The sequence below is a fragment of the Pollachius pollachius genome (assembly GCF_949987615.1).
Source record: "Pollachius pollachius genome assembly, chromosome: 3".
Taxonomy (NCBI): Eukaryota; Metazoa; Chordata; class Actinopteri; order Gadiformes; family Gadidae; genus Pollachius; species Pollachius pollachius.
The window spans coordinates 32,024,063-32,051,758 of record NC_136936.1 but is presented as its reverse complement, the minus strand read 5'-3'; the positions used below and the strand labels follow the sequence as shown (position 1 = coordinate 32,051,758).

The 27,696-nt window shown below is 47.5% G+C and overlaps 1 protein-coding gene across 1 annotated transcript in view; it reads right to left on the bottom strand.

Annotated features, from left to right (window-relative positions):
* fn1a (fibronectin 1a) overlaps positions 1-23,791 on the bottom strand; it is a 41,872-nt gene extending 18,081 nt beyond the window's left edge. The window contains exons 1-19 of the mRNA XM_079732050.1: positions 23,559-23,791; positions 21,915-22,040; positions 21,692-21,829; positions 21,017-21,148; positions 20,668-20,805; positions 19,347-19,505; positions 17,360-17,554; positions 16,825-17,007; positions 16,317-16,493; positions 8,562-8,717; positions 7,984-8,112; positions 7,599-7,742; positions 4,261-4,382; positions 3,509-3,677; positions 3,191-3,376; positions 2,681-2,809; positions 2,189-2,278; positions 1,788-1,988; positions 414-692 (exon numbers count right to left, since the gene is read on the bottom strand). Of these exons, the coding sequence (XP_079588176.1) occupies positions 414-692; positions 1,788-1,988; positions 2,189-2,278; positions 2,681-2,809; positions 3,191-3,376; positions 3,509-3,677; positions 4,261-4,382; positions 7,599-7,742; positions 7,984-8,112; positions 8,562-8,717; positions 16,317-16,493; positions 16,825-17,007; positions 17,360-17,554; positions 19,347-19,505; positions 20,668-20,805; positions 21,017-21,148; positions 21,692-21,829; positions 21,915-22,040; positions 23,559-23,637 (2,932 nt within the window). The 5' untranslated portion in view covers positions 23,638-23,791. The remainder of the gene's footprint in view (positions 1-413; positions 693-1,787; positions 1,989-2,188; positions 2,279-2,680; positions 2,810-3,190; positions 3,377-3,508; positions 3,678-4,260; positions 4,383-7,598; positions 7,743-7,983; positions 8,113-8,561; positions 8,718-16,316; positions 16,494-16,824; positions 17,008-17,359; positions 17,555-19,346; positions 19,506-20,667; positions 20,806-21,016; positions 21,149-21,691; positions 21,830-21,914; positions 22,041-23,558) is intronic.
* Between the last annotated feature and the right edge of the window lie 3,905 nt (positions 23,792-27,696).

The window sequence follows — 27,696 nt, the reverse complement described above, 5'->3', positions numbered from 1 at the left end:
AGTGTATGTGTGCATGTATGTATGTATGTATGTATGTATGTATGTATGTATGTATGTATGTATGTATGTATGTATGTATGTATGTATGTATGTATGTATGTATGTATGTATGTGTGCATGTATGTATGTATGTATGTATGTATGTATGTATGTATGTATGTATGTATGTATGTATGTATGTATGTTTTAGTGTATGTGTGCATGTATGTATGTATGTATGTATGTATGTATGTATGTATGTATGTATGTATGTATGTATGTATGTATGTATGTTTTAGTGTATGTGTGCATGTATGTATGTATGTATGTATGTATGTATGTATGTATGTATGTATGTATGTATGTATGTACGTATGTATGTATGTATGTATGTTTTAGTGTATGTGTGTCTGTGTGTGTGTTGGCAGACCCACTTGTAGCCTGCTCCCCGACCAGGGGCGCGCTCTCCCGCCCGTTGAAGAGGGCGTAGACGCTGAAGCGGTACACGGTGCCGGGGTGCAGCTCTTTGACCACGTAGGCGCTCTGGATGGCGGGGACCGTCAGCTCTCTCTGGGGTTTCCCGGGCTCGTCCACAGGGGCCACGTTGATCCGGTACTCCGAGACGGCGCCGAGGGGGCCGGACCAGGTCAGAACGATCTGATTGGTGGACACCTCGACGAACTGCAGCTCTGTGGGCGTGGCCACCTCCTCCACTATGGACATCAGGAAACAACACATTTAATATACCATGTTACAGTCTATCCAGTCCTTCTGGAATTAAAGGAAGCCCCATTGGCCAAATTAAAAAATTGGCTCCCAATGGGCCTTCATGACCGAGGCCCGCCTCTAAGGCAGTGTGTCCAAGTGTCCCCTCTTTTGACCGCCAACCAAATCGGTCTAAACGTGTCAGCAGAAATCGACTTGGCATACGATGTCCAAGACTTTGGTAACATGACATGTTACCAAAGGACGACGCAAAATACCAACTCCAGAAGCAGCAGAGAAATTTCTCCTCACACACCTGCACACCCAGAGGTCTCGGGAAGCAAGCACGTGTGGACAGACTAACTGCATTAACTTCTCAGAATCTGCTGCCCTACTTCACCTCAAAGAGTAGAGGGCTGTGTGTGTGTGTGTGTGTGTGTGTGTGTGTGTGTGTGTGTGTGTGTGTGTGTGTGTGTGTGTGTGTGTGTGTGTGTGTGTGTGTGTGTGTGTGATATTGCAGTATTCCTACAACAAAGTGTGCGTGGCCGTTTAATTCCCCAGAGGTTATGCGAGGACAGAGTAGGAGATGTGAGTGGTTTTATGAGCTAAAACTGAACCAGATGGGAGGGAGACCTGTATACACGTGGGGAACTGGTTGGCTGGCATCAAAGACAAGTAGTCTAGAAGCACGGCCTTTCCAGTGGACGCTGGTAAGAGGGAGCTATGAACGACGCAGGACACTCAGCCAGTGTCTTTATGTCTGCCTTGTGAACGATTGTTTCTTCAAATGATTTGTGGGTCATTTTTGAGGCCGACATGATCAATTTCCTCTACTATATAAACTCGTTACTCTAGTATACGAATAGAAAAGTCATTTTGCGATCGGGGGACACATTTTGTTGAGAACTGTATCGCACTCAGTTATGTTTCACCCACAATATTATCCATAGGTTGATTTTTACATAGTCAACATCTAAAGCGAATGACAGTAAAATCCTTCCTTTATAGGCATTATTACAAAGCAAGTCGGGGGTATGGGGGGTTCAAACCAGAACCTCCTGGCTGCGACTCCCCCAGACCTGGGTCCAGCGGTAACAGCCTACCTGGAAGGGGGTCTCCGGCGGTGTTGACCTGCACAAAGATGGGCTGGCTTTCCAGGGTTTCCTCCACGGCGTAAATGCTGATGTTGTACTGCAGCCCGGGTCTGAGGTCGCTCAGGGTCACCGCTGTTGCCGTGTTGGGGAGGACGAGCTCTGTGCTGTCCCCCTCCCCCTCCTCCGACGGTGTGTAAACCACGCGGTAGCCTGGGAAACACGGGTGTGTGTTAGCACAGCCGATGTTAGCGCGCGCGTGCGTTTAAGTGTGTATGTTTGTGTGTGTTTACATGTGTGTGTGTTTACGCATGTGTGTTTACGTCTGTCTGTTTGTGTGTGGGTGTGCTTACGTGTGTGTGTGTGTGTTTACGTGTGTACGTGTGCGTGTGTGAGTTTATGTGTGAACTCACCTGTGATTGGAGCGAGAGGCTTGTCCCAGGTGATGACGATGGACGTCTCCTGCACCTCCTCCACCTCGTGGTCGACCGGAGCGTCAGGAGCTGCGGAGGAAGGAGAGGTTAACACATTCATTCAACAGGGGAATTGAGAGAGAGACAGAGAGAGAGAGACATAGACAGAGACCAAGAGAGGGCGAGAGACATGGACCGAGACCAAGAGAAGGAGAGACCCAGAGAGGGAAAGAGACATAGACCGAGACAAAGAGAAGGAGAGACCCAGAGAGGGAGATAGACATGGACCAAGACAAAGAGAAGGAGAGACCCAGAGAGGGAGAGAGACATGGACCAAGACAAAGAGAAGGAGAGACCCAGAGAGGGAGAGAGACATGGACCGAGACAAAGAGAGGGAGAGAGACAGACAGACAGAGAGAAGGCGATAGAGAGAGTGACAGAGGCCGAGAGAGAGAGAGGAGAGACACAGAGACACAGGGGAGAGGTCCTTACCGGTGGTCTGGGAGGTGGTGAGGATGAGGTTGTCGTATCCAGTGTCTGTCACCTCGTAGACGTTGACCGTGTACTTCCTGCCGGGCAGCAGGTCGTTGATGTTCACGGAGGTGGTGGTGCGAGGGAGCTCTGCAACACAGCATCGTCACATTGTTTATTAACCGTCGAGTTATCACCGTGGAAACCAGCAACATTTGATCCAGAAAATATATTTCAAGTGTTTATAAGAAAATATAAATAGAGGGTTGTTTGGTTGTGGCGACGGAAGTCCACAATGGAAAGGGTGTTTTTTTCTAAATAAAGGGGAACACCATCAAGCTCTGCTCATTTCTGTTGTAGGGGAGCATATATATATATATATATATATATATATATATATATATATATATATCATATATATATATATATCATATATATCATATATATCATATATATGAAAAGGAAATCACAGAAGAAATGGACACACACGATTCTGCGGCACGGCAAAACGCTCGTTTTCAGCATACTCACCCAGGACGCTGGTCTGTCCTGTGGTCTGGCCCTCCTCCGTCAGCTCGTACTCCACCCTGAAGCCGGAGACTGTGTCCGAGGCCGACACCCAGGAGATGACAAAGCTGCTGGAGGTGATCTCCGTCACCGACTCAGAGGTGTCCACCTCTGGGGGGGGCTGCACGGTGTCGCCCTCCGATGTGGCCACTGGAACCACAGGGGATAGGGCGAGGGAAGAGCTTAACATAGCGCAACGCAGTGGTCGACATGCAGCGTGATATCACCCTGCAGCCACATCGGGCGAGTGCCTCAAACACCTGCTACACGCTAGACACTCACATGAGCCGTAATTGGTGGTGAAGTCGAAGCGTGTGATCTCGCGGCGGCCGAAGCGGAGGACACTGATCAGCTGACCCTCGTATGTGATGCCGGGCTTCAGGGCCGAGATGGTGTAGGTGTTGAGGTGTCCCGGGATCAGCACCTCTCTCCAGGGGTTGGCCGTGTCCTTCTGCAGGGACCACCGGAAAGGTGGGGGAGAGGGGCGTTAGCCCGGTGACGGGTTGGATTGACACCAATTAGGATAGACAAATAAATCCAACTTTTTATGCAGTCGTATCTCAATGTTCAGGCACATCTGGGTCTTTTAGAGTTGAATGTGAATGTTGGTTGAGAGATCTTTTCAGCATGTCATAAAGGAACAGGTAAGGGTTAGGCATCTTACTCAAAGATACCTACAGGCAGACTGTAGACAGTGTGGGATCGAACAAAGTAACTTTCAGTTGGGAGTGGAACACCCGATAACTACACCATCCTGAGCCACATCTTTCAATGCTCGTGCTTATCTTACACTTTTCTTTTAATGAGACCCATTCATCCTCATTTAGGTGAAGACACTGACAGGTGTGAGGCCCTGGGTTAGTTACCAGTCACCACTTGAGGATGTGCTGGGTAAGTTACCTGTCTCCACTGGGTTAGTTACCTGTCACCACTTGAGGATGTGCTGGGTAAGTTACCTGTCTCCACTGGGTTAGTTACCTGTCACCACTTGAGGATGTGCTGGGTAAGTTACCTGTCTCCACTGGGTTAGTTACCTGTCTCCACTTGAGGATGTACTGGGTGATGTGGGCCGAGGAGGGGGCGTTCCACTGGATGGGGTGGGAGTCAGGCTGGTTTCCACTCTCCGTAATTATCACCTGGACAGGCCGTTGTCCACCTGCGGACGAGACAGACCATAAATATATTATGGGATACATTCACACACATGGATAGAAGGTGCTGCTAAATGTTAATCATGCAGCGTTTTGACACGATCGTTCACGTGAGGTTTTGTTCGCAGGCTATGAAGTTACAGAGCTAAGTGACAACAGAGGGTTGTCAACATTACAATTCCATTCACACTGTTGACCAAAGGCCAACAGTGTGAAACATGGCAGCTGGGGCAAATGTGTACACGCAAAATAGAAGAAAGAAAGGGAGATGGGGAGAAACTGTCACATGAACGTGAAATTCCAGCGCACGATTCCCCAGCTCGGAGGGAACAGTCCTACTCTGCACTCTTTTTCCTGCAAACTGTCCCTCTTTCCCTCACTTCATTCCTTCTTTCTCCAAACATTACTATCTTCGGAGGACATCACCTAAAACTCCTGAAGTTCAAAATGCCAAAATCTCCAAAATACATAATCTCTCCTGAATTGTATTAACATTATGTACTGGGGAGTGGTGCTATACTCTCCCAATCTAATAATGTTCTACGTTCATGTCTTTAATTTTCTATAATAGCTGGTTATCTGACATCATCTTGCCAAATTAGAAACGTTGGCGTTCCTTGCGATGAATGCAACATTTCTAATTAATATTTTTCTTTAATAACACAGATAAAACTCATCACATATGGCCACCAGATTGATTGCCTTTTGATAGAAACCAGTAGCTTCTATAAAGAACTGTGGTTTTCTGACGGCTTTCCCAAGCAGCGAGGCTGTAATCAGCGTTTGTGAGCAAGTGGCCAGGTTAACCAGAGCCTGGAAGCAGATACACCGGCCACCCCCAAACAATCTGGCAGCCATTACATGCCAGTCGACCACAGGCTGGGGGTGAGGGTTACACAGAAACAGAAACCCACACAGACACACAGACACACAGACACACACACACACACACACACACACACACACACAAGCAAGTGCACACCACACACACCACATGTTTTGAGTGTATTTCCTTCATAGAAAGAATAGGGTATTTATGACGTGGGGAGATCTAAAATGTGGTTATTATATGGACGGTGAAATGAGGAAAGTGGTAGGGGGGAGAAATTTCTAAAGATTAATCTCGAGGAGAGAAACAAGCAGATGGACGGAAGACAGGAAGAAGAACTCTTTGGGGTTTTATCGAACCCAGACTCAATCTGGAGCTCAACAAGCTGCCTGTTGTCTTTTTACCTTTTATGGTCCTCTTCTCAGTAAGCAAACACACTATGGGGTTGGCCTAGAGTCACACTGCTCTTGAAACACACACGCAGACACACACACACACAACTTCACAGCTGGATGCTATTACAGCAGCTTTGGAAGGGGTGCCCTTTCGAAAGTTGAAAAGAACATTTCTCTCCGTCTTCTCTCTACAACATACACCCAGGTAGAAAACTATCCGAAAATTCCCCCAGGACTCGCCACTCTCAGCGCTAACACACACACTACTCTTTTCTGTTTCCACCTGCAGAACTATACCAGTAACAAGGCATGCATATTGAAGACAAACGATGGATTTGAAAGAGTCACATTTCCCGGACATTACAACATGAATGTGTATGTTGTTTGTGTGCAGCGTGCGTCATGGCCCATATGTGCCCTCAAGGCTTCATGGGAAACTGAGGAAAACAATAACATCACAGCCATCCTTGTCATCAGCATATAACTACAGCCCCAGGTGAAGAGGGAACCAGGGGTAAGTAGAGAGCATCAGTCCTGAACAACGTGCTGTTGTTGAAGGAGCTAATTGATGCAAATGCTCTGGAATGAGCAAATTGGGCCAACATGTGCCTGAAAATTTCCACTTGTAAGAGAAAGGTGGTGATAAGCAGTGAACCCGGGGAGGCACAACCCAGAGGAAGAGACATCAAAAAGCTCTGGTAGTGGGGAGCTGATGTGATCTGCAGGAAACAGACACAACCCTCCCCCACTACAACGCCCTCAGTTCACATTCTGGGCGGGAGAAAGAACGTAAAGGAAAATAAACAAGGCAGAAGGGACACCACTCCGCGAGCAAAAGGTATCCATAATAAAAACGTGCAGAATGGTGTGTGTGTGTGTGTGTGTGTGTGTGTGTGTGTGTGTGTGTGTGTGTGTCTTTTGTACAGCTGTGGCAATAATAAATAACCCCACATGCTAGCAGAACAAAAGCTCAGAGCTGAAGGGGAAGGGTGGTGGGCGGGGGCAGAAGGAGAAGAGGAAATTGCCCTCCCTCAACCCCCCTCCAAGCACCCTCCACCCCTCACCCTACCCACCCTCCACCCCTCACCCTACCCACCCTCCAAGCACCCTCCACCCCTCACCCTACCCACCCTCCACCCCTCACCCTACCCACCCTCCGAGCACCCTCCACCCCTCACTCAGCCCCCCTATGAGCACCCTCCACCCCTCACTCTCACTGTTTCACATCAAAGACAAGGCCCCACCGTTTTCAAAGGGCCTTAGACAAACATAGTTTACTGCAACAGGTTGACAAACGTTTGTAACGCCAGCCCCCCTTTGAGCCAGCAGTCATCACGGGAGGCCGGCCTGGAGCGGCCTGCCGCTCTGAGCCGCAGCACGTTCACAGACATTAACCCTTCGCGTGTGCCCTGAGCATAGAAACCTGTACATGTTCAGGACAATCTAATACATATAGTACGACAACACTGTACCGACATCTACATATGTTTGTACAACACTAATATAAACAATAAATAGCCTCAACGGCTTCCGTTTGCCATTCAGGTAATTTAATAGTCATTAATTAAATGCTTTGTATTTTTTGGAGTGTGACGGTGGAATGGGGGAGAGAGGGAGGGAGGATGGGGGACACGGCCTGTTCTGCCAGCACAGCATCACCACAAATAAAGAGACGCCTTCTTCAATAGAGGCTTTTCTCCAAAGAACAACCGGACACCAAAGAGTTGTTTGACAGCTCAGTCACACAAAGTTCACAAACTGTGACATCGCCACACATGCAACCCTGAACTGTGCTTGAGCGCGTGCGTGTGTGAGTGTCAGTGAGACAGACAGAGAAGAGGGAGATAAAGAGTATAATCAACACAGTCAATGTATAATTTATCATTTAGTTTTGGGTCTGCACATCTGTGTGGTGGTGCTTTAAACAATGACAAGTGCTTCAACCTTGATCTGGAGAAGAACGTGTGTGCATGTCTGTGCGTGAGTGTGTTTGTTACCAGGAAAGGTCTGCTGGGGCTCGCAGCTGAGCTCCCCGATGCCACGGCCGTGACAGTAGCACTTGTACATCACTCCATGGATGGTCTTGTCCCAGGTCTCTCCGATCTGAAAGAAGGCTCTGGTCTCGGGCTCCTGGCACTGGTCTAGAACACACACATCGCTCCTCAGTGGAAAGAAAGAAAAAGTACGCCACAAAGTTCCCAATAAAAACATGATTCCCCCCCCCCCCCACACACACTAATCTCCCTGCTAACCACCCATTATCGCTGTTTTTCTTTGGGCTCATACCCTCAAAGACAACCTCATACCCTTGCCAAAATAAACCGTAAAACCATCTAATCTCTTGTAATCCCATCAGACTGTAAACTGTTTGCTGGGACCCACCAATGGCGTCGCACTTCCACCGGCCGCGGCCTTGTCCGTAGCAAGTGCAGTTCATCATGTAGCCCTCCTCGTGCTGCTTGGTGAAGGTCTGGTTCACCTCGTAGGTCAGGCCGTCCACAATGCACTGGTCTGGAGGAGCACAGAGAACAGGGAGGAGGGGGATCACACCGCGGCCGAGGAACATCACGGTGGTGGACGCAGGACACGCATCAGCGACTCTCACAGCGAGATTACCCTACTATCTCACAGGCCTGTAGGCAAGCACACAAGAGCACTGAGGAACATCTTTGGGCCACGGTGTGGAAATTGGCAATGGAAAACAGACCCCTTAGGTTGGGAATAGAGCACCCTTGCCACTAGACTGTGGAATCATAATTTTGAGAGAAGTGTATCATGGTTGTAAAATACTTTACGAAAAAATAAATTGAATTGAGGGTTGTTGTGACGTTTTGGGTAGTTCCAGGCTCTTTTGAGGTGCTATGGCCTAATGATTTCCCACAGGGGCTGTAAAGACCAGAGGGCTATCCAAAATATGACCTTTGACACCAGAGTGGCGAGGATATAACACACAAACATACCTTTGAGCTGGGAGTAGGCCATGCAGCTCCACTCTCCTCGTCCATTGCCCACGCAGGTGCAGCGCATCATGTGACCTAGCACGTCGTGGCGCTTGTCCCACTGGTCGCCGACGCGGTACATCACCCCCTCGTTGGTGGTGCACACCTCCTCATGGGCTGGACCGGGAGCAGAGGAACCACTTTAGCTGTCTGACACACACATCTGAAGTTACCTCCAGTGATTCCGTCAAGGAGGAGGAGTAGGTTTAAGAGCCTCTTGCTTCAGGGTGCCTACAGGTTGGACTGCAGTCATTCGCCCTCTCACCCAGTACCTCTGGGTTTCGAAGAAAGCCTTATGGTTCTTGTTGTGCAGTGGTCATTCCTGTGTGAAGCTCTTTGTGTTGATGAATGAGGCTGATGAATAGCACAGAATTTGCTTGATTGATCAACTGCAAGGCGCTCGTGTGCGTCGCTAATGGAGCGTTTCAGTCTCACACACACACAAGAATAACGTATTGCAATACAGGCGTGAACAGGCAACAGATCAAATACAAACCCTTGATTAAAGTACATTATTTACAGGTTACTACTTTCAGGATGTACAGATGAACACGTTCAACTTGAAAGAAAAATCACATTTTCTCGCTGAAAGTCAATAATTATACCCTAGAGTTATTACATCAATCGCTTTAAAATTGCCACCTGCATCAATGAGGATTCCACCAGAAAGCAGAAACAGATGTCTGTGTATATGTGTGCACACATACGTGTGTAAAGCACAATAGATATGCTCATCAGCAGGGGCGTAGGAATGAGTTTAACATTGGGGGGACACATATTGGAAACCTGACAGATCCGGTATAAATTATAGGTGGGACAAATTCGCCTGTCTCCGATATTGAAGGGGACACGTCCCCTCCGTCACCCCCGGTTCCTACGCCCTTGCTCATCAGTACAATGCCCTTTTTTGTATTTTCTTTGGAATCTTCAGTACACGTTGCTCAGAGCTGTCCCCTTTTCAAGATGACAGTCAGTGCGTTTCCATGCAGAGTCATTATCGGATAAAGAAACGAAGAAGACCTCAACCAGACTTTTAAAATGCATGTAAACACCTTTACCCGATCTACTTCGGACCGAAATCGGTACATGAACAGACAAGCGAGATCAGATAAGAACACCTAGTGAACTCGATCATAGTCCGGTTTCTACCTGCATGTAAACCCGCTTCGGATTTCGCGTTCTGCGCATGCTCGAGATCTTGCGGCCGGGGGACGTGAGCCGGAAGTAGAAGGAGACGGTAGTCGTGTTGTTGTCGCCATAGACATATTTATATGGCTACATTTATAAATATAATTTTTTAATTATTTCTTTATATGTTTATGGTTGTCGACGTCGGAAAACGCAGAGTGTCACCACCAAAACTAACTGTATAGTATGTTACACTCTCTCTTACAAGCATCAAACATGCATGGGTGGATGGGCTCCCTCAATATAAAAGAGGAGGACAGAGAGCATGAATGGGTGTCAACTGTTATCCGCCAGCTGTCCTGACGCCAGGGGCTGTCCTTACGCCAGCTGTCCCGAGGCCCAGCCGGGGCTGTCCCGAGGCCCAGCCGGGGCTGAACCGAGGCCCAGCCGGGCTGAACCGAGGCCCAGCCGGGGCTGAACTGAGGCCCAGCTGGGCTGAACTGAGGCCCAGGGATGGGTCAGGCTGCAGAGGCCTTGACCAAAGCCTCCTTGTTCTCTGGGAAGACGAGCTATCTCAGCCGTACAGTAGGTGCTGTTTGACATGGATACAGAGCCTGAGGTGGAGGGGCAGTTGTCAGCTGGATTAGAGGGGAATGGGGGAGAATCTCTGGAGGGCTGGTTGGAGTCTATTGAAATACTCATGGTATTAGGTAGACTCCGATTTAGTCTTCAGACTTACTCACTCAAAAGCTTTCTGAGTGGTGGGGGCTCCTGCTAGGATCATTCCACCGGCATCCAAAAATATGCTAATATAAAAACCGCCTGGGTTAATGCAGTTTGTAAACAAGGTTGGGCTCAAACCTTCACAGACTGCAGGAGAAAATACTTGGATGCATTGAAGGGAGGTATTGCTTGTGGTGTGAACTGGAGGCCCTTTGAAGTCCTGGAATAGAGTGGTGTAAAATCTGTAACTAATATAGTATTCAAAAAAGGAACACATTTCAACCTTGAAACAGATGAGGCACATGCTGCTCTTATGATTTAAGAAGTTTAAGTTTGTGATCATGAACATGTTTTCCACCGAAAAAAGGACTTGGCACATTGGTCACATGTGATCACATTTTGGGATTACAGCAGCTGGCATGTACAAATATACAATAATAAACACTTTGTAGATATTTTTTGAGCCTGGAATATTTTTTAACTTTCAATATACTATTATCTAATATATATATGATTACTAGTATTGCATCACTTTAAGTGTTAAAGTGATGAAATACTAGTAATCCAAGCAATGAGGTTGGCCTAATCAATACTATTTAACAGACTATTTAACAGCATTTCAGTTGCATGAGCCTTAAGAGCTACTGCAATGGTCTTTTATTATCTTAAAATGAGTGCCAAGGGACATTTAATGAGTCAACTTGAAACTCTTCCAAAAGACTAGTTCCCACCATAGCCAAGCTACAGGGGAATACCGAGCAGGGAGAGGTTAGGTCCTTATCCAACATCTGCATGGCCCATACCCTTACAAACATATGAATTCACATTTCTGGCTAGATGTTTGCTTTGCACTTACATCTCAAGCCATTAAGGGCCATATCAAAGCCCTCAATTGCGGTCTTTGACAACTTAATTAGCTCTGCCAGCCATGTGTCCCACACTGGCTAGAATACAACATGGGTGTTTATTTGGAGTCTATTTTCCATGACTTTTTAAATGGATTTCTAGAGCAAGATAACAAAACTTTTAAGGAGCTGTAAGGATATATGAGAGAAGAACTCCATAAAGGTTCTAATATTAGACAACTACAATGAAGATGCCATCAAAATCCATCCAATATTAAGACTGAATTAAGGTGTTCTTGGAATCTGTAAACTTTATGACTATTCTCTCTCTCTCTCTCTCTCTCTCTCTCTCTCTCTCTCTCTCTCTCTCTCTCTCTCTCTCTCTCTCTCTCTCTCTCTCTCTCTCTCTCTCTCTCTCTCTCTCTCTCTCTCTCTCTCTCTCTCTCTCTCTCTCTCTCTCTCTCTCTCTCACTTGCATGCATACACCGAAAACATGCACATACAAACCGCATACACAAACCGCACGCACATGCGCACGAATATGCGCACGAACATACATGGAAACGCACACACACACACGCACGCGCATGTCAAGACAAAGGCAGCGACACACTCGCCGAGCCAAGACGTCATGTTTTTAAACATAACGGCTCCGCAATCGATACATGCGCAGGTAAGAACACACACGCACTCGCACACACCGCAGCGACACTCGCCCAGGTAAGACATTATGTTTTCAAACATAACTGTTCCGCCATCAACACACGCGCCCAGGTAAGGACACACACGCACACACCGCAGCGACACACTCGCCCAGGTAAGACAATATTTTTTTAAACATAACGGCTCCGCCATCGACAAACTCTCCCAGGTAACACGTTCTGTCTATAGACTGTAGCAATTGTGATAAAAGAAGGGAAGAGACAATTTCTCACCTTGACAAGCAACGGCGGGTCGTTCATTTTGTCATATAAAAAACATTAAATTCAAACATCGCGCCGACCGGCATATCAACACATAAGTCACGTGATTTAAGGAGACAGTGTCCCTATAATGCAGAACGAACACACAGTACGGTGAATTATGTCTAGAGTCCACCACAAGACTACACTTTATTGCTCAAATGTAATATTACTCTCCTCCTTGAGCCTCCCCATATGTCTTTACACTTTGTTGCTCAAACTTAATATTACCCTGCTTCTTGAGCCTCCCCAAATTATTTTTCCTATTTTTTTTATGTTTTGTGTGTATCCTATGTGTGACTGTAGGCTACTGCTGCCTGTCTTGGCCAGAACACTGGAAGAGATGTTGAATCTCAATGATGATTATTATTTTCAACTAACACGTAGTAGTTGTCTTGCAATTTAAAATGTCAATGCACTTTTCAGCCCTGAATAACAGTAAAAGCTATTTAATAATTGATTTGCATGAATAGTATACTACACTTTCCATTGAACAATTACCCCTGCTACCATAAATTGACTAATTTTATAATGTAATCAAATGTTCACACACTAGCTGCTTTCAGGCACACGTGTAAGTCCTGATATTCTCCTGATGGACCGTATGTGTGAACAGCATATCCTGACATTTGTACCCTGAAAATCTCCTGAATAATACTACCCCTGAGGTACTATTTTCTCCGTAGGAAATGTAAATTACCTTATATGTGAATAAGGAGTAGAAAGTCGGTATTTCTCACACCACTTCAGTGGGCGTGTTGATGACGCTTCTGCATGTCATTGAGTGGCCCCCTAAATGATAATCAGCCTGTTGCCTTTTTGTTCGCTCAATGGTTAAAAAATATTTAAATGTTGGCACTGCTTTTATGAGTCATTTGTGGTGAACGAATGTTATACGTTGTAAAATTATAGGCAAAATGTTATTATATTATCCGCTCAGAAAGTAAGTAAATTTGTGTTTGGTAGATTATTTCTCTGTGGGAACAATGCTTTTTGGCAATAAATCTTACACCGTCTGAAAGCCTGTTTAGTTCCCTTTCAAATGGTGCCCCGTTTGTAAGGAACATGCATTTGTGGGATGAGTAGCAGCGCTGAGTATGTGGGTTGCGCCCATGAAAAATTTGCCAAATCTTTTCTGCCATTGCTAAATAGTTTTTTTTGCTGTTTCTATTGACACTTGTTTTGAGCTTCTGGTACCCCCAGGTGCTGCCATTCAGGTGCCTGATTGGCACCTGATTGGCAGCACCTGTGAGCATGGGCCCCACTACTGTAAGTACAGCTACAGTCAGTAAGTGTCTGCTCCAAGAATCGGCATGCCGCGTGTGACTGATCTGGATAGGGCCCTTGCGATAGGGCAACTTCAAGCTGGTGTTCCACAAAACCAAGTTGCAGCATTATTTGGAGTGAGCCCTAGTACCCTCTCCAAACTGAGGCCAAGTTCCATTTAACAGGGGATGTCAAAGACAGGCCGCGAAGTGGGCGTCCCAAGAAGACGACACCCCAAGAAGACCATTTCATCACCCTGTCAGCACTTAGGTGCCGTAGGATGTCTTCTACAGATTTGCAGTCAAGGCTTGTAGGACGATATGGCCGATGGCTCTCTGCCAAGAAAATCCGGAACAGACTACATGCAGCCAATCTCCGGTCTCATATGGCTGCCAGGAGTTCTGCCATGACTGCCCTACACCGTCAGGCCCATTTGCGCTGGTGTTGGCAACACGTGCACTGGAACCTGAACATGTGGAGGAAGCTTATGTGTCAGTGATGAGTCCAGATTCTGCCTACAGCAGTTGGATCGTACGGTCAAAGTGTGGCGAAGACGCGGAGAACGCTATGCTGATTGCTGTACCGATAGGATAACATCTTTTGGTGGAGGCAGTGTGATGGTGTGGGGCGGCATCTCTCTCACTGGAAAAACGAGTTTTGTCATCATTGGAGGCAATCTCAATGCAGAGAGATATAGAGATGAGATTCTGTAACCAGGGGCAATCCCATATCTCCACAGTCTGGGACCGAACTCTATCCTCCAAGATGACAACACTCGCCCCCACAGGGCATGGTTTATCAGAGACTACCTCCAGAATGTGTGAGTGGATAGGATGGAATGGCCTGCTAGCAGTCCTGACCTCAACCCCCATTGAACACTTGTGGGATCAGCATGGGTGTGCTGTTCGTGCCACAGTGACCAACACAACCATGCTGGCTGACTTGCGACAAATGCTGGTTGAAGAATGGGATGCCATCCCACAGCAGTATGTGACCAGGCTGGTGACCAACATGAGAAGGAGGTGCCAGTCTGTTGTGGCTGTGTATGGTTCTTCCACACGCTACTGAGGCTCCTGTTGGTGAAATGAATAAATTGTTAAATTGCCAATATGTCTTGTTTCTTCAAACTTCAATCATCCAATCCACCAAACGAGTCAATGGCAGAATAAGCTGTATGACATTGGCAGAGAAGATTTGGCAAATGTTTCATGGGCGCAACCCACATACTCAGCTCTGCTGCTCATCCCACATGTGCATGTTCCTTACAAATGGGGCTCCATTTGAAAGGGAACTATATAGGCTTTCCAACGGTAAGATGTATTACCAAAAAGCATTGTTACCACAGAGAAATAATCAACCAAACACAAATGTCCTTACTTTTTGTGCTAAGTTTATTTATATAAATACCATCTGCGAGATTCCTTTAATAAATCAGATTTTATAATGATAGTGATTATTAAAGTGATATATTCCCAGGTTAAAGGGTAAGCCTCTCTTACCAAGGTTAAAGTATAAAAGGATAGTTCTCCTGTGTTGTGTGTAGCTAACTTCAGGCCAGTGTTTAGTGAATTCCACTTTGAACAGCTCCACAAAGCCGTGTTTTGTGATGTAGATTATGGATAGACTCCCTTCTATCAACACTAGCCTCGGTCCTGAAGGGGACCTGGCCAGCAGACATTACCATCCTAATGACTCTGGATGGCTGAAGGCTGCCTCGCAGATGTCCATTTACACGTGAAAAGGCCGCTCATTGACTGGATTAACTCTGGATTGTGCACCAAGTAAAAACAAACCAATTGGCACGGCAACCACAACAAACAACCTGATGAGACGAAGAACGACTCTATCCTGGGATTATATCAGATTGATCTTTTCCTTTAAAATCAACTTCATTTCCAATCCCATTTCTCAAACACTTTCTCGACCTCATCAGCCAACCTGTTGTTACTGCAACAACAATAACAACAACAACAACTGGCGTGGCGGTCGCGTGCGTGGGGGGGAGGGTCCTCTTCCTCCCGAAGACCAATAATTCACACTCAAACAACGGCAGCCACACGTGTTTCTACAGGGACCTCTACCTGCTGAGAACAAGAAAGTCCTTCAAATCTAATTGTTGCTCCCTCCCCGCCTTGACTCAGATAACAGCTTTATGCTTCTCAGGTACAGCCATGCGTCACTCACTACCCTCTTGTTTGAATCAATTACAGCCTTCCGATAGAGTTATGGCACAGCCTTAATTATACCGTAATTCCATGAAGAGGTAAGGGTGAAGCCCGGAGTGGCACCGCCTTTAACGAGGCAAATGCCCGTGTGTGGGTGTGTGGGTGTGTGTGTTGTCCCCTTGGTGCCAAAAGGTTAATCAATGCCTTGGGAGTGTTGAAATAATTAGGGTGTTCATTTATATTCCCCTTGAAGACCTCCGACACCTTTCCCCAGCACCCACCCAATCCACACACTCACACACATCAACCCACACCCCCATCACCCCATGCAAGAAGAGGTGCAAGAAGGGTCTTAACACCCTCTCCTTATCCCCCTCTCCTCCAGTCTGTCACACATGTGACACACATTCACAAGCACACTGAATACCAAGACATCGAGCAGTGGCTGTGGCTAGAGCAAAGAGACCTGTAGTGGTTTGTTTTTCCAGGTACGTGTCGTTAATGAACAGGAAGGGGGTTGGGGCCCTTTCCTCCTGGAATCCCCTACAGGTCAGGCCGCAGAGGCTGCAGGTCGGCTTCAGACTGGCTCAAACCCCCCAGACCACCAGACCATCTGGTCGTACTCACCGGCCATGGGACAGAAGCCGAAGCGGCGTTCCTCGTCGTAGTTGGTGGTGGTGCCGCACCACTTCATGCCGTCGCGGCGGCCGTCCGAGGTGCAGTCGGTGTAGTTCTTGTTGAGGTAGTGGAAGGGGAACTTGCACAGCGCCCCGTTGGAGTTCCCGCCCCGCGTGGCCACCATCACTGTTGAAACATTCACCCGTGGTTAGAAGTTGTTACCCTTTCCTTAACAACGGAAAAGGAGCAGGAGGCTGTGTGACATTACTCCACTCACTGGTCTGTAGTAGAGGGACCAGAAGGAGGTACTAGAACTACAACTCCCTCATCAAGTCAGGGTCAAGAGGGTACAATACGGGGGAAAACTAATATTTTTCTGTTTCAATATGTCCATTGATTGTGTGTAATGTTAGATTTAACCTTGATTTACATAAACAACAAGCCCATTCTTCCCAATGGGCACGTGAGGCATTTAATTATAAAAAAGGACCCCGGTCAGAAGTGGGTTTTTTTTTACCGTTCTTCTCAGTGCAGAAGGAGTACTTTTCCTCTGCGTCATAGTCGGAGGAGGTGGAGCACCACAGCTGCCCGTCCTCATGGCCCTCCGAGATGCAGGAGTGGAAGGTCTTCCCCTTGTAGACAAAGGGGAACACACAGGGCTGGCCCCCGGAGTTACCCCCGTACACTGGAGCGGGGCCCTCTGCACGCAGAGAGAGACACCAGTGAGCTCAGCGCCTAGGGAGGCCTGCAGTCAGGTTGCAGACACTGGGGACCAAAGAATACCTCTCCCAATCCAACACCCCGGCCACTTTATTATATTTTATATATAAACAAACACATAACCCAGAGACGGGATTTTGTTGATTAAATCGGAAGAAACCAGGATATCTTGCCAGCTCATACATTTCCCTCACAAGCGTTAGTGGGAAAAGCTCAGTGGACTGCAACAGGTAGGAAAAGAATCCTCCCCAAACATTTACTTACAAAGATAGATCCTATAATGACAGAATAGACAGAAGGTGATTTTCCGGTTGCGAGGCGGCAGCTCTCACCCCACTCCTGACAGCTGATGCCGTTGCCCACACAGTTACACAGCATCTCCTTGTTGCCCTGGGTCCTCAGCCAGCTCTGGCCCTGGACGTAGTTCAGCCCCGACTCCGTGGAACAGGTCACCTCGGGGGGGAAGTCCACCGCACCTTCACGATGAGCCACCGGCTGGATGTTGGTGACCACACGGGAGCCAGTCCCTGAAACATCATCCCAGGAGGAAGATTAGAACATTGGAAACACACAAGAGAGAGAGTGAGTGTGTGAGTGAGTGAATCCACTTTGAACAGCTCCACAAAGCCGTGTTTTGTGATGTAGATAATGGATAGACTCCCTTCTATCAACACTAGCCTCGGTCCTGAAGGAGACCTGGCCAGCAGACACTCACTCACTCACTCACACACTCACTCACTCATTAGTGAGTGAGTGAGTGAGTGAGTGAGTGAGTGAGTGAGTGTTGAAAGTCCTAGATACATACTTAAATCGCAAAATATGTTTCCAGATCAAAGTACCGCCATGCAGTATCCATGCAGTGTTAACAGGGTGCTCATTCCTCCCCCCCCTACAGTACAACGCTATGCTGCCTGCAACAGCAACATCACCACGTGAATGATGACCACAGTTTCTGCTATCCCTTCATATCCATCACATATGGACTTTTGCGTCCTGCCCTTAGTTTATCTTTGAATGAACCAGGTGGAGGAGAGACTCGCTAGAATTGTAATGGATTATCGTCCTTGTAAGAATTTTGTTGTACTTATATCGAGGCCTTTACAAAAAACAGAGTTTGGGATGTATGCATTATTTATCGCCACCATTTTGTCCATCCCTGCCTTCCTATTTACTTGCGAAGCACTTTGTATTGATGTATTGCACAAAAATGCTCTATAAATAAAGTTGTATAAATAAAAATCACTTTTTGCTGAAACAATGGAAATTGTTGCCATTTTGTATCCTATTAGGAACCATTTTGTGTGCATTCAAGAGCTAAACTTTTAGGAGAGATGCCAAAGACAAAATAGCAACAGACTGCAGGCAAAAAGAACAGAAACAGCCAAATGGCACAAAGCCAGACAACACATTAATAAATTAACTTCTGACCAGCGTGTCTCTCAAAGCAGCCCAAAGGTCTTGCATAAAATCATTAAAGTATTGGATTTGTGAATAAGCAGACTGCAACTGGTTAATATTGATTAGCTTCTCTGAACAACAATGACGTATTCTTCTTAACTTTCCATTTGGTTAATGGTTCTAGACCTCCTTCCAATTCCTCCTACCCATTCTTATACCCTCTGACCCATTACTAGCAGGGAGTCGTGTCTTCTCCTTTCTTAACGTCCTAAAATCGTCTTGACAGCTTTTGCATATCTCTCCCCCGGCCTCCATTCTCTCTCTCCCCCGGCCTCCATTCTCTCTCTCCCCCGGCCTCCATTCTCCATTCTCTCTCTCCCCCGGCCTCCATTCTCTCTCTCCCCCGGCCTCCATTCTCTCTCGCCCAGCCTCCATTCTCTCTCTCCCCCGGCCTCCATTCTCTCTCAACTCCTCTCCCTCAGTTACTGTCTGTCTGTCTGTCTCTTCCTCCCTCTCTCTCTCTCCATTTACCTTAAGCAAGACTCAAACTTTCTGCGTAACACAAATGTCCTCCTATCCTGGACTGCAGCCCGAGACGTGGGGCCGCGCTGACCACGCGCAAGGCGAGTGTGCACCCAAAGTGCACATCCTCCAGATAACAAGTCACGGTGCATTACCGAGCCCAACTGGAATGAAGTCAGGATTGGGAATCATGCCCGGGTGGAACCCCAGGCCCACGTGGACCCTCGGTCACAGCATGAATGGGAGCACGTTGGCGTCTACACAGCCAGTACACGTCTGCAGCTGTCAGCGGAACGCAGAATGAATGTCTGAGTATCCACGGCGATGATAAAAAACAGCTCCAATGAACGAGCGCGAGCAAGGTTGAGAAGAGAAGGAGTGGAGGAGGACGTGTCTCACCCAGCCCAGAGGTGTGCAGGGAGGCATGCCTCTCGCACTTCCACTCCCCACGGCCGTTGCCTGTGCACAGGCACTGCAGCACGCTGCCGTGGCTGTCCGTCTTGGTCCAGGTGTCTCCGATACGGTACGACGTGTAGGTGTCCTGGTCGTTGCAGCGGTCTGGACACGGCGAGGCCAAGGGAGAGAAGGCAACAGAAAACTATTGGAGGAGGTCATAAAATGTCATTTTAAAAGAATGCCTATAGAGTGTTTATAGTGTGTGTGTGTGTGTGTGTGTGTGTGCGTGTGTTCCACAACGTGAGCATACTAGCGTAGCATGCTTACTAGCCATCAGGGAACACCCACATACACTCTGGGTTATGGGGTGAGCTGAGGTGTAGGATTTAAACGCTTTAGCTGCTCCTAATCGAAAATAAACCTGAGACCTTTCTAAGAAACGCCAATTTCCGCTATATCCTGTTAGTCAGACATGTTTGCCTGAGTGTGTGTTTAAAACCCCTCAGCCACAGTCTTTAGAACAGGATGGAGATTAATGGAAGGGAATCCAGCTGTGTGTGCGTCCAATTGCAATTAGGGCATTTAGGAGACGCTTTTATCCAAAGCAACTTCGGTTAATACAAACATTGACACACCGACGGGTTAACCATGCAAGGTGACAGCCAGCTCATCAGGAGCAGTTAGGGTTAAGTGTCAGGGACACATCAACACTCAGCTAGGAGGAGCTGGGGATCGAACTAGCAACCTTTCGGTTTACAAGACAACTGCTGTACCTCCTGAGCTAAGGCGACCCCATGTGTGTGTCCATGTGTGTGTCTCACTGACTACTGACTCACACAACCAAACACCAAACACAAACAACCTTGTAGCTAGCTAGTGTTGTTTAGACAACAGATAATCTACCAACAAAATGCGGGAAAGGATCCCACATCTGTTTTGCCATATAAGGGAGATCATCCATCAGTCAAGAGGAACAATACAAGTCTCCGAAATACCTAGCTTCCAGTAATAGTTAACAGCCCAGGAGGAGGTTAAGAGAATAGAAGGTATAGATGAACCAAAGCCTTGTTTCCAAAAGATGACTAATACCAAGTTCACAACCTGGTGCAGCTTAAGAAACAGAGGAGAAGACTGGGCATATCAAATGTAATGGAATAAAGCTTCTCACAATACCATGCATCTTTAGCATCGGTCGCCCTGGTGGGAATCTAACCCCTCACCCTGGCAGGTGCCAACACCATACTGAACCACCAGGATGATGGATTTATAAACCATGAATGAATGCATTCATGTTTGTGTCCCTTGAGTTAGGGTTAGTACGTACTCCTAGAGGTGCAGGTGATCCTCCCGCTGCCTTCCCCTAGACAGGTGCAGTCAACCATCATCCAGCCCTGGTACGCCTTCTCCCACGTCTCCCCCACCACATAGGACAGCTCCGCGCTGTTGTCGTAGCAACGCTCAGCTGCGGTAGGGAAAAACACAGTCAATGAGTTGGTGAATCAAACACATGGATCAATCAGCTTCCATCAACATGTTTGTGAGCTCATGAATCTGTGCTTGAGGCTTGAATGGAATGGCGAGATGATTGAATGAAACAGTGAAACGGCAGACTGTCCATAAACCAGCTACCGCACCAATATCATGTGTGAGCATTGTTATTGGCCGCCACTAACCGATGGGTTTGCAGGTCCACTCCCCCTTGCCGTTGCCCAGACACACACACTCCAGCATGAAGCCCCCCGTCTCATGGGGTCTCCTCCAGGTGTCCCCGATCTTGTAGGAGGCGCCACCCTCATGACACCGATCTGGTGGGAAACGGACACCAACCCAATGAACCGCATGCGTGTGTGTGTGTGTATGTGTGTGTGTGTGTGTGAGGAATGTTTCCATAGAGAAAATCACTAAACTATGCAGATAGTCACACATGTTGCTCCCCAGCTAGCGTAGCTAACAGCTGCATTGCCTCGCTGAACCGTTAATGGAGAATGTGGGGATTAGCCCGTGGCTTGAGGAACACACTCAGTGACCACTGTCTGCAGGAGAGGAAAAGGTGGGGGGGACTGGAGGGAGTCAAGCCATAACCAGTACCAGGCAGAGTCATACACCCAGTCACATTATCAATGAGTTATGGTCCATGATGCACTTCCTGGTCAAACATGTGTGTTGGTGTGTGTGTGTGTGTGTGTGTAGGGGGGGGAGGAGTGGGTTCACAGAACAGAGCCTTGCTTGCTTCATAAAACACACTTCTGAAACAGGAGATTGTATCTGTATGTTGCCAAATGTGCATGGAGAGTACACTCACACACACACACACACACAAACACAGACAGACACACACACACACTTACTTGCGATGGTGCAGCTGATCTTGCCCCTGCCGGAGCCGATGCAGGTGCAGTCCCAGATCATGCCCTCCTTGGGCCTCTCGTAGGACTCCCCCACCATGTAGGTCCTCTCATTGATCTTGTCGTAGCACGTCTCCTCCTCTAAAGAGGCCGGAGGGATCAGAGTACGGGGTCAGATGAGCGCTTAGGAGTACACTGAAGGGGGAGGGGGGGGGGCGCCTCTGACCTTCAGGCTTGCTGTTGCACTTGATGCCGGCCGTGCCGTGGCAGGTACACAGCAGGGTGCTGTCCCGGAACCGCCGCTCCCACTGCTCGTCCACCTGGTACATCACACCGTCCTCCATGCAGCCCTCTGGGGGAGAGAGGCCGCGGGACAGCAGGTTAGGACCATCAGGGTACCCCAGAGCCTCCTCAACCGACCCTGGGGTTACCACCACTGGACCCCACTAGAGGGGCCACCACTGGACCCCACTAGGGGGCCCACCACGGGGCCCAACTAGGGGGCCCACCATGGGGCCCCACTAGGGGGCCCACCACGGGGCCCAACTAGGGGGCCCACCATGGGGCCCCACTAGGGGGGCCAGCACGGGACCTCACTAAGGGGTCACCAGGGGACCCCATAGGGGGGCCACCATGGGACCCCACTAGGGAGATCACCACGGGGCCCCACTAGGGGGGTCAATACAAAACCCCTCTAGGGGGGTGGGGCCAGCAACTCCTAACCCCGGAATGGGCCGTGGGGTTGATGGGGTTCAATGATGTTCTGGCCCTAGTTTAGAGATTAATTGATCGTCACGGAAACCAGATGTTTTGGAAGGGCTGGGTTGTGTTCTTTGTTCTTGACTTTGTCTCAAGAGAATATTAAGTGATAAAGACACAGACGACTAACTTTGTACGCTTCTCGGTGTAATTCTACACCACTCAGCTTTTATTACAGGACTAGCAGAGCTATGGGAGATGCACTCATTGACCATATGGGTTCATCGGTTCTTCACTCAGCAAGAGAGACACACAGCAAGAGGGCAAGAGGAAGAGAGAGAGAGAGGGGGAGAGACAGACAGACAGACAGACAGACACACACACACACACACACACACACACACACACACACACACACACACACAGAGGCACAGATGGAGAGAGTAAGACACAGAGGGAGAGAGACAAAAAGAGGCACAGAGGGAGATAGAGACACACACAGAGACAGAGAGGGAGATTGAGACACAAAGGGAGAGAGAGATACGGAGAGGGAAAGAGAGAGAGAGAGAGAGAGAGAGAGAGAGAGAGAGAGAGGCAGAGGGCTACCGGATGAAATATACAATTGAAATAACTTAGTAGCAGCCGACAGTAACGGGAACATAAAAGATACGTCTTTCACAGTGCCCGCTGAGACCCAGTTGGCGCAATGCCAAGTTTATTCTCTAAACAGATGCTATTCCTTGTTTTGTAGAAGATAAATTACTAATAAACATTTTCTAGAAAATCCAAGCGTCTCAAGATGTTCAAACTTCAAAGCGGCTGCAGCAACAATGGTCATAAATCATGAACTGACGATTTTTTCTCTCCCCATGATTTTGATTTTTTTTTTTATCAAAGTAGGCTATGTGATTAATTTGCAAGACTTTACTTTGTCTGTGCTGTGGTGTATGGAGGTAACGAAGATATTAGGGAACAATGCCAACAGACTATAGATATTTTTTGCCATTTTTATGAATTCACTTTTCGGCAAAAGTCAAAAGGATAACTAATACAAATTTGACACATTAGCTTAGAATACAATTGGTCTTGCCTTCTGCATTTTGTATTTAGACATATTTTGTACAAAAAAATAGGGTTAGTATGAGAGAGGAGCAGCCTATAATAAACTAACCTTGGGAGACGGACTTGGAGACGGACTGGGAGCGAACCACCGTCCCGAGGCACAGCAGGACCAGCGCCCGGGGGATCATCTCTGCAGAAGCCACAAGGTCCCACACACTGAGGTTCGGTTGCGCGTTGGTTCAAGATGTCCTGCCGGTGAGACGAGGAGTAGGCTCGGTCGTAAGTTCCTTGGCTTTCACTGCGTCCTGTCCCAGGTCTCTCCTCTACAGTCTCCGACCCCTGCGTGTGTGTGTGTGCGCGTGTGTGCAGGGCAGGTTAGTGGTGGGAGTGATTCATCTGGGCGTGGCTTAGTCTCAGACGGAGGGAGGAGCGACCAAGGGTTCGATATTGAGGGCAATACCCAGCAATTCCTCGAAGATTCAACAATACCCCAAAAAGTAGCATTACTAGGTAGATTGTTTGATTCACGACAGTTATTTTAAGGGTTAAATTATATATATATATATGTTATTTCTTTATCTAGAAATTAATATATTTCTAGGCTATTTCTTTTTGTATAATTATTTTCTTATCATAGACAAAAAAAAGCGATAGATATCCGACATTAATTACGCAAGGGATTTAAGAGGTTCATCGTCAATCCCGAACGAATTCTGCGATTGGAAAGCAAAGTTCCTCCTCCCGTGACGTCAGCTTTATCCCGGGAGCCAATACACACCCGGCCCACGCAGCGGGGGGCGTTGCACAAACGACTATATGCAATCCAGTGCATATAAAGACTGGGACCAGAAAATAATTACTTTTTCTCCATTGAAAGCCATTCATATTTTTCGTTCTCATAGGTGCCATGGGCTCTACCGGAAGGGGCGTGACTTCGCCACTCATGGTAAAATCCCAGTTGAGGCCAGGGCTGTTTCCCAAAGTGAAGGCTGCAACCTTGCTAGAACACTTCCTTGCTAGTCGCGTCCTATGGAGATGAGGCTAGAGTGCTGGCTAGAGTGCTGCTTAGCGTTTGTAGCGTTCAGAGTTTGGAACGACTTGCTAGTGTGGAAGCGCTTTCGCTTTTTAATGTTGCTCCTGTGGTAAATATTTTAATATTTTAATTGTTGAAATTGTTATTGGCGACAGTAGTTTGTTTAAACACCAGCTACTTACATATTGAAACAATCATTACGTTGCAAAAACGTTTGAAAAAAATCGCACAGGTTAATTTTTTTGCATTTACATGATTAATCTATAAAAAGCGATACGGCACAAAATGTTTATGAAAACGTTCAAAAACGTCACTTGTGTAAAGCAATGTGTACTGCTTTCCAGGCGCAATTTGTAAATACCCCGCTCAGCGTGTGAACGCAAAGGATTGTGGGTATTCTGGCTTGTTGAGGATCCATCGATACTTCCTTGAAAAATCTTGGAATTGTCAAAAATAAAGGGCGCGAATTTCCGAGCGTTCTCAACATTGGAACAGTGCTTGTCGCCGTTCTATAACGTGGCGTCCTTAAATGGGCGGCCGTTGAGCATGCTTCCTTCACTTTGGGAAACAGCCCAGATGTGCGCATGATGGCCGCGAGTAATTGGCAGATTTATTCCATGAAAAATAACGTTATCGCTCCCCAAAGGCGAGGACTGCACAAGAGCACATTACATTCATACAATACATTCTATAATTCATGTGCTGGAATTAAGCAGACGGGATTATCAAAAGCTTCATCCAGGTATTTTTTTTATTAAAACATGACTGTGAAGGGGGATAAGGGAATTTAACCCAAAGATACCTACGGTTTATTGTGGAACTTGCGGTGATTAGGGCTGGAACCCAAAACTTGTCTGGGACCCAAACACCCTAACCACCCTAACTACTATCCTCCCTGTAGCAGCCCTTGACATCAAAATAACCGGAGAGTCTCTGACAGGTGCAACTTTTTATTGCTGCATTCTTCTGTCGATATAGCACCGTGAAACTAGAAAAAGTTACACAAAATGGTTGCATTACACAAATATATTAACATCAGTGCACTACAATTTCCATGTTCACAAATTAAAGAAAGTTACACTAGTCTCTTAATATTATGATAACATTTATGTGTGTGCAAACTGCATAAACATTTGAAAGACCTTTACAATATTAACTTAAATTCAAATATTATTCTAATACAGGAAATAAAAGAATGACAGAAAAAAAATTTCAGCACAACAAAGAAAACTTAAACGTGTGCATTATTTGCTTCACTTACATAAAGAAACCAAACTTAAACATAATCACACTAAAAGCTTACAATAATCCAACATACCTCGCTCCACTTGCCAAGGGTGCAAGACGAGGGAAAATCAATACAGGTTGCATTCACCGGACATTCATGGGTCAGCTGCTAGCTTGCTTAACACACTATTCACGGACATAAAACGGCATAGAAATACGGCCGGTGTAAGACACATGAACTATAAAACTTACATACAAAATGTTTCAATATGAACCCAGCATTTATATAACCAAAGTACAGGCTTTAAGACATTAAACGTACGTTTTCACCGCGACTAGGCGCGAGACACGCATCGCTGTGATAGCTGCTGTGCACTTCTAAAAATGTACCGGGCAAAACATAAACAAAAGGTTCCGGGGCGCAATACAGGTGAACACACAATAGGTCCGTTACACTCCCCTCTCGATGATCCTCATCATTCAACCACTGCTTTATTCTTTAGGCAGAGCTGTTGACTAGGCAAATAACTTGAGTAGGCTCAAAGGACACCTTCCTCTGTCATTAGCAGCAGGGCACCAACGCTGTGTAGCACAACATTCCTCCAGAAGGGCCTAGCATCACAGCCTCCATCCTCGCTAGAGGCAGGGTGTCCTCCAGAAGGGCCTAGCATCACAGCCTCCATCCTATAGAGGCAGGGTGTCCTACAGAAGGGCCTAGCATCACAGCCTCCATCCTATAGAGGCAGGGTGTCCTACAGAAGGGCCTAGCATCACAGCCTCCATCCTATAGAGGCAGGGTGTCCTACAGAAGGGCATAGCATCACAGCCTCCATCCTATAGAGGCAGGGTGTCCTACAGAAGGGCATAGCATCACAGCCTCCATCCTATAGAGGCAGGGTGTCCTACAGAAGGGCCTAGCATCACAGCCTCCATCCTCGCTAGAGGCAGGGTGTCCTACAGAAGGGCCTAGCATCACAGCCTCCATCCTATAGAGGCAGGGTGTCCTCCAGAAGGGCCTAGCATCACAGCCTCCATCCTATAGAGGCAGGGTGTCCTACAGAAGGGCCTAGCATCACAGCCTCCATCCTATAGAGGCAGGGTGTCCTCCAGAAGGGCCTAGCATCACAGCCTCCATCCTATAGAGGCAGGGTGTCCTACAGAAGGGCCTAGCATCACAGCCTCCATCCTATAGAGGTATCGGGCCTAGAAAAGCGTTTTACTCCAACCCTCCTGAGACCTGCAAAAGTAGGTCACATGGCGTCAGAGTCTGGAAACCATCCAGTCACCTCATGTTTCAATGTCTGGAAAACGTTTACTCCTCCAGGGGGGGCTTAACTAAGCAGCAGCCCTTCTGGAGCTAGGGGCCCAGGAGCCAATGGGGGCCCTTCCAGAGTCATTATCCACGGCAAGGGGTTCCTAAACGTTTTAAACTCAGGACCCAGAAGATCGTCTCAGCGTGTCCATGCACGGACCAAAGCCCCACACTCCCAACTCTGAGCACACTGGAATCCCTCATTAATCACTGAGCAGAGCCTGGTGCTCTGAGGGCCCTGTCTGTTGTCAGGCCAGGACCTCCGGCCCACTGGATCGCTACGCATTCAGGGTCTGACTGGCTGCTCCCTGGCCGACGCCCAGGTGGGACTGCGGGCTGACTGGACGGCTTGGGACCGTTGTCGTGGGAACCCAGACGGATCACTGGGGTTCCTGTGGAAGAATCCAGGCGTTGTCATTCTTTCATTTCCTTAAACTGTTTGTTTTCCAGCACAAACATCCTGGCTTGCCCGCATGTTTACAATAAAAGTACTCATTACATGCTGACAGTTGCACTACTACTTCCAAAAGAGCAGGGCAGAAATAGTGAACAAGAATATGATCACACACTTAAGTGGGCGTTCATTACCTGCTCATGAATATCAGTCCACTGAACTCGATGTCTCACTAACATACGGTATGACATATGACTTAATGGTCCAAAATATTCATATAT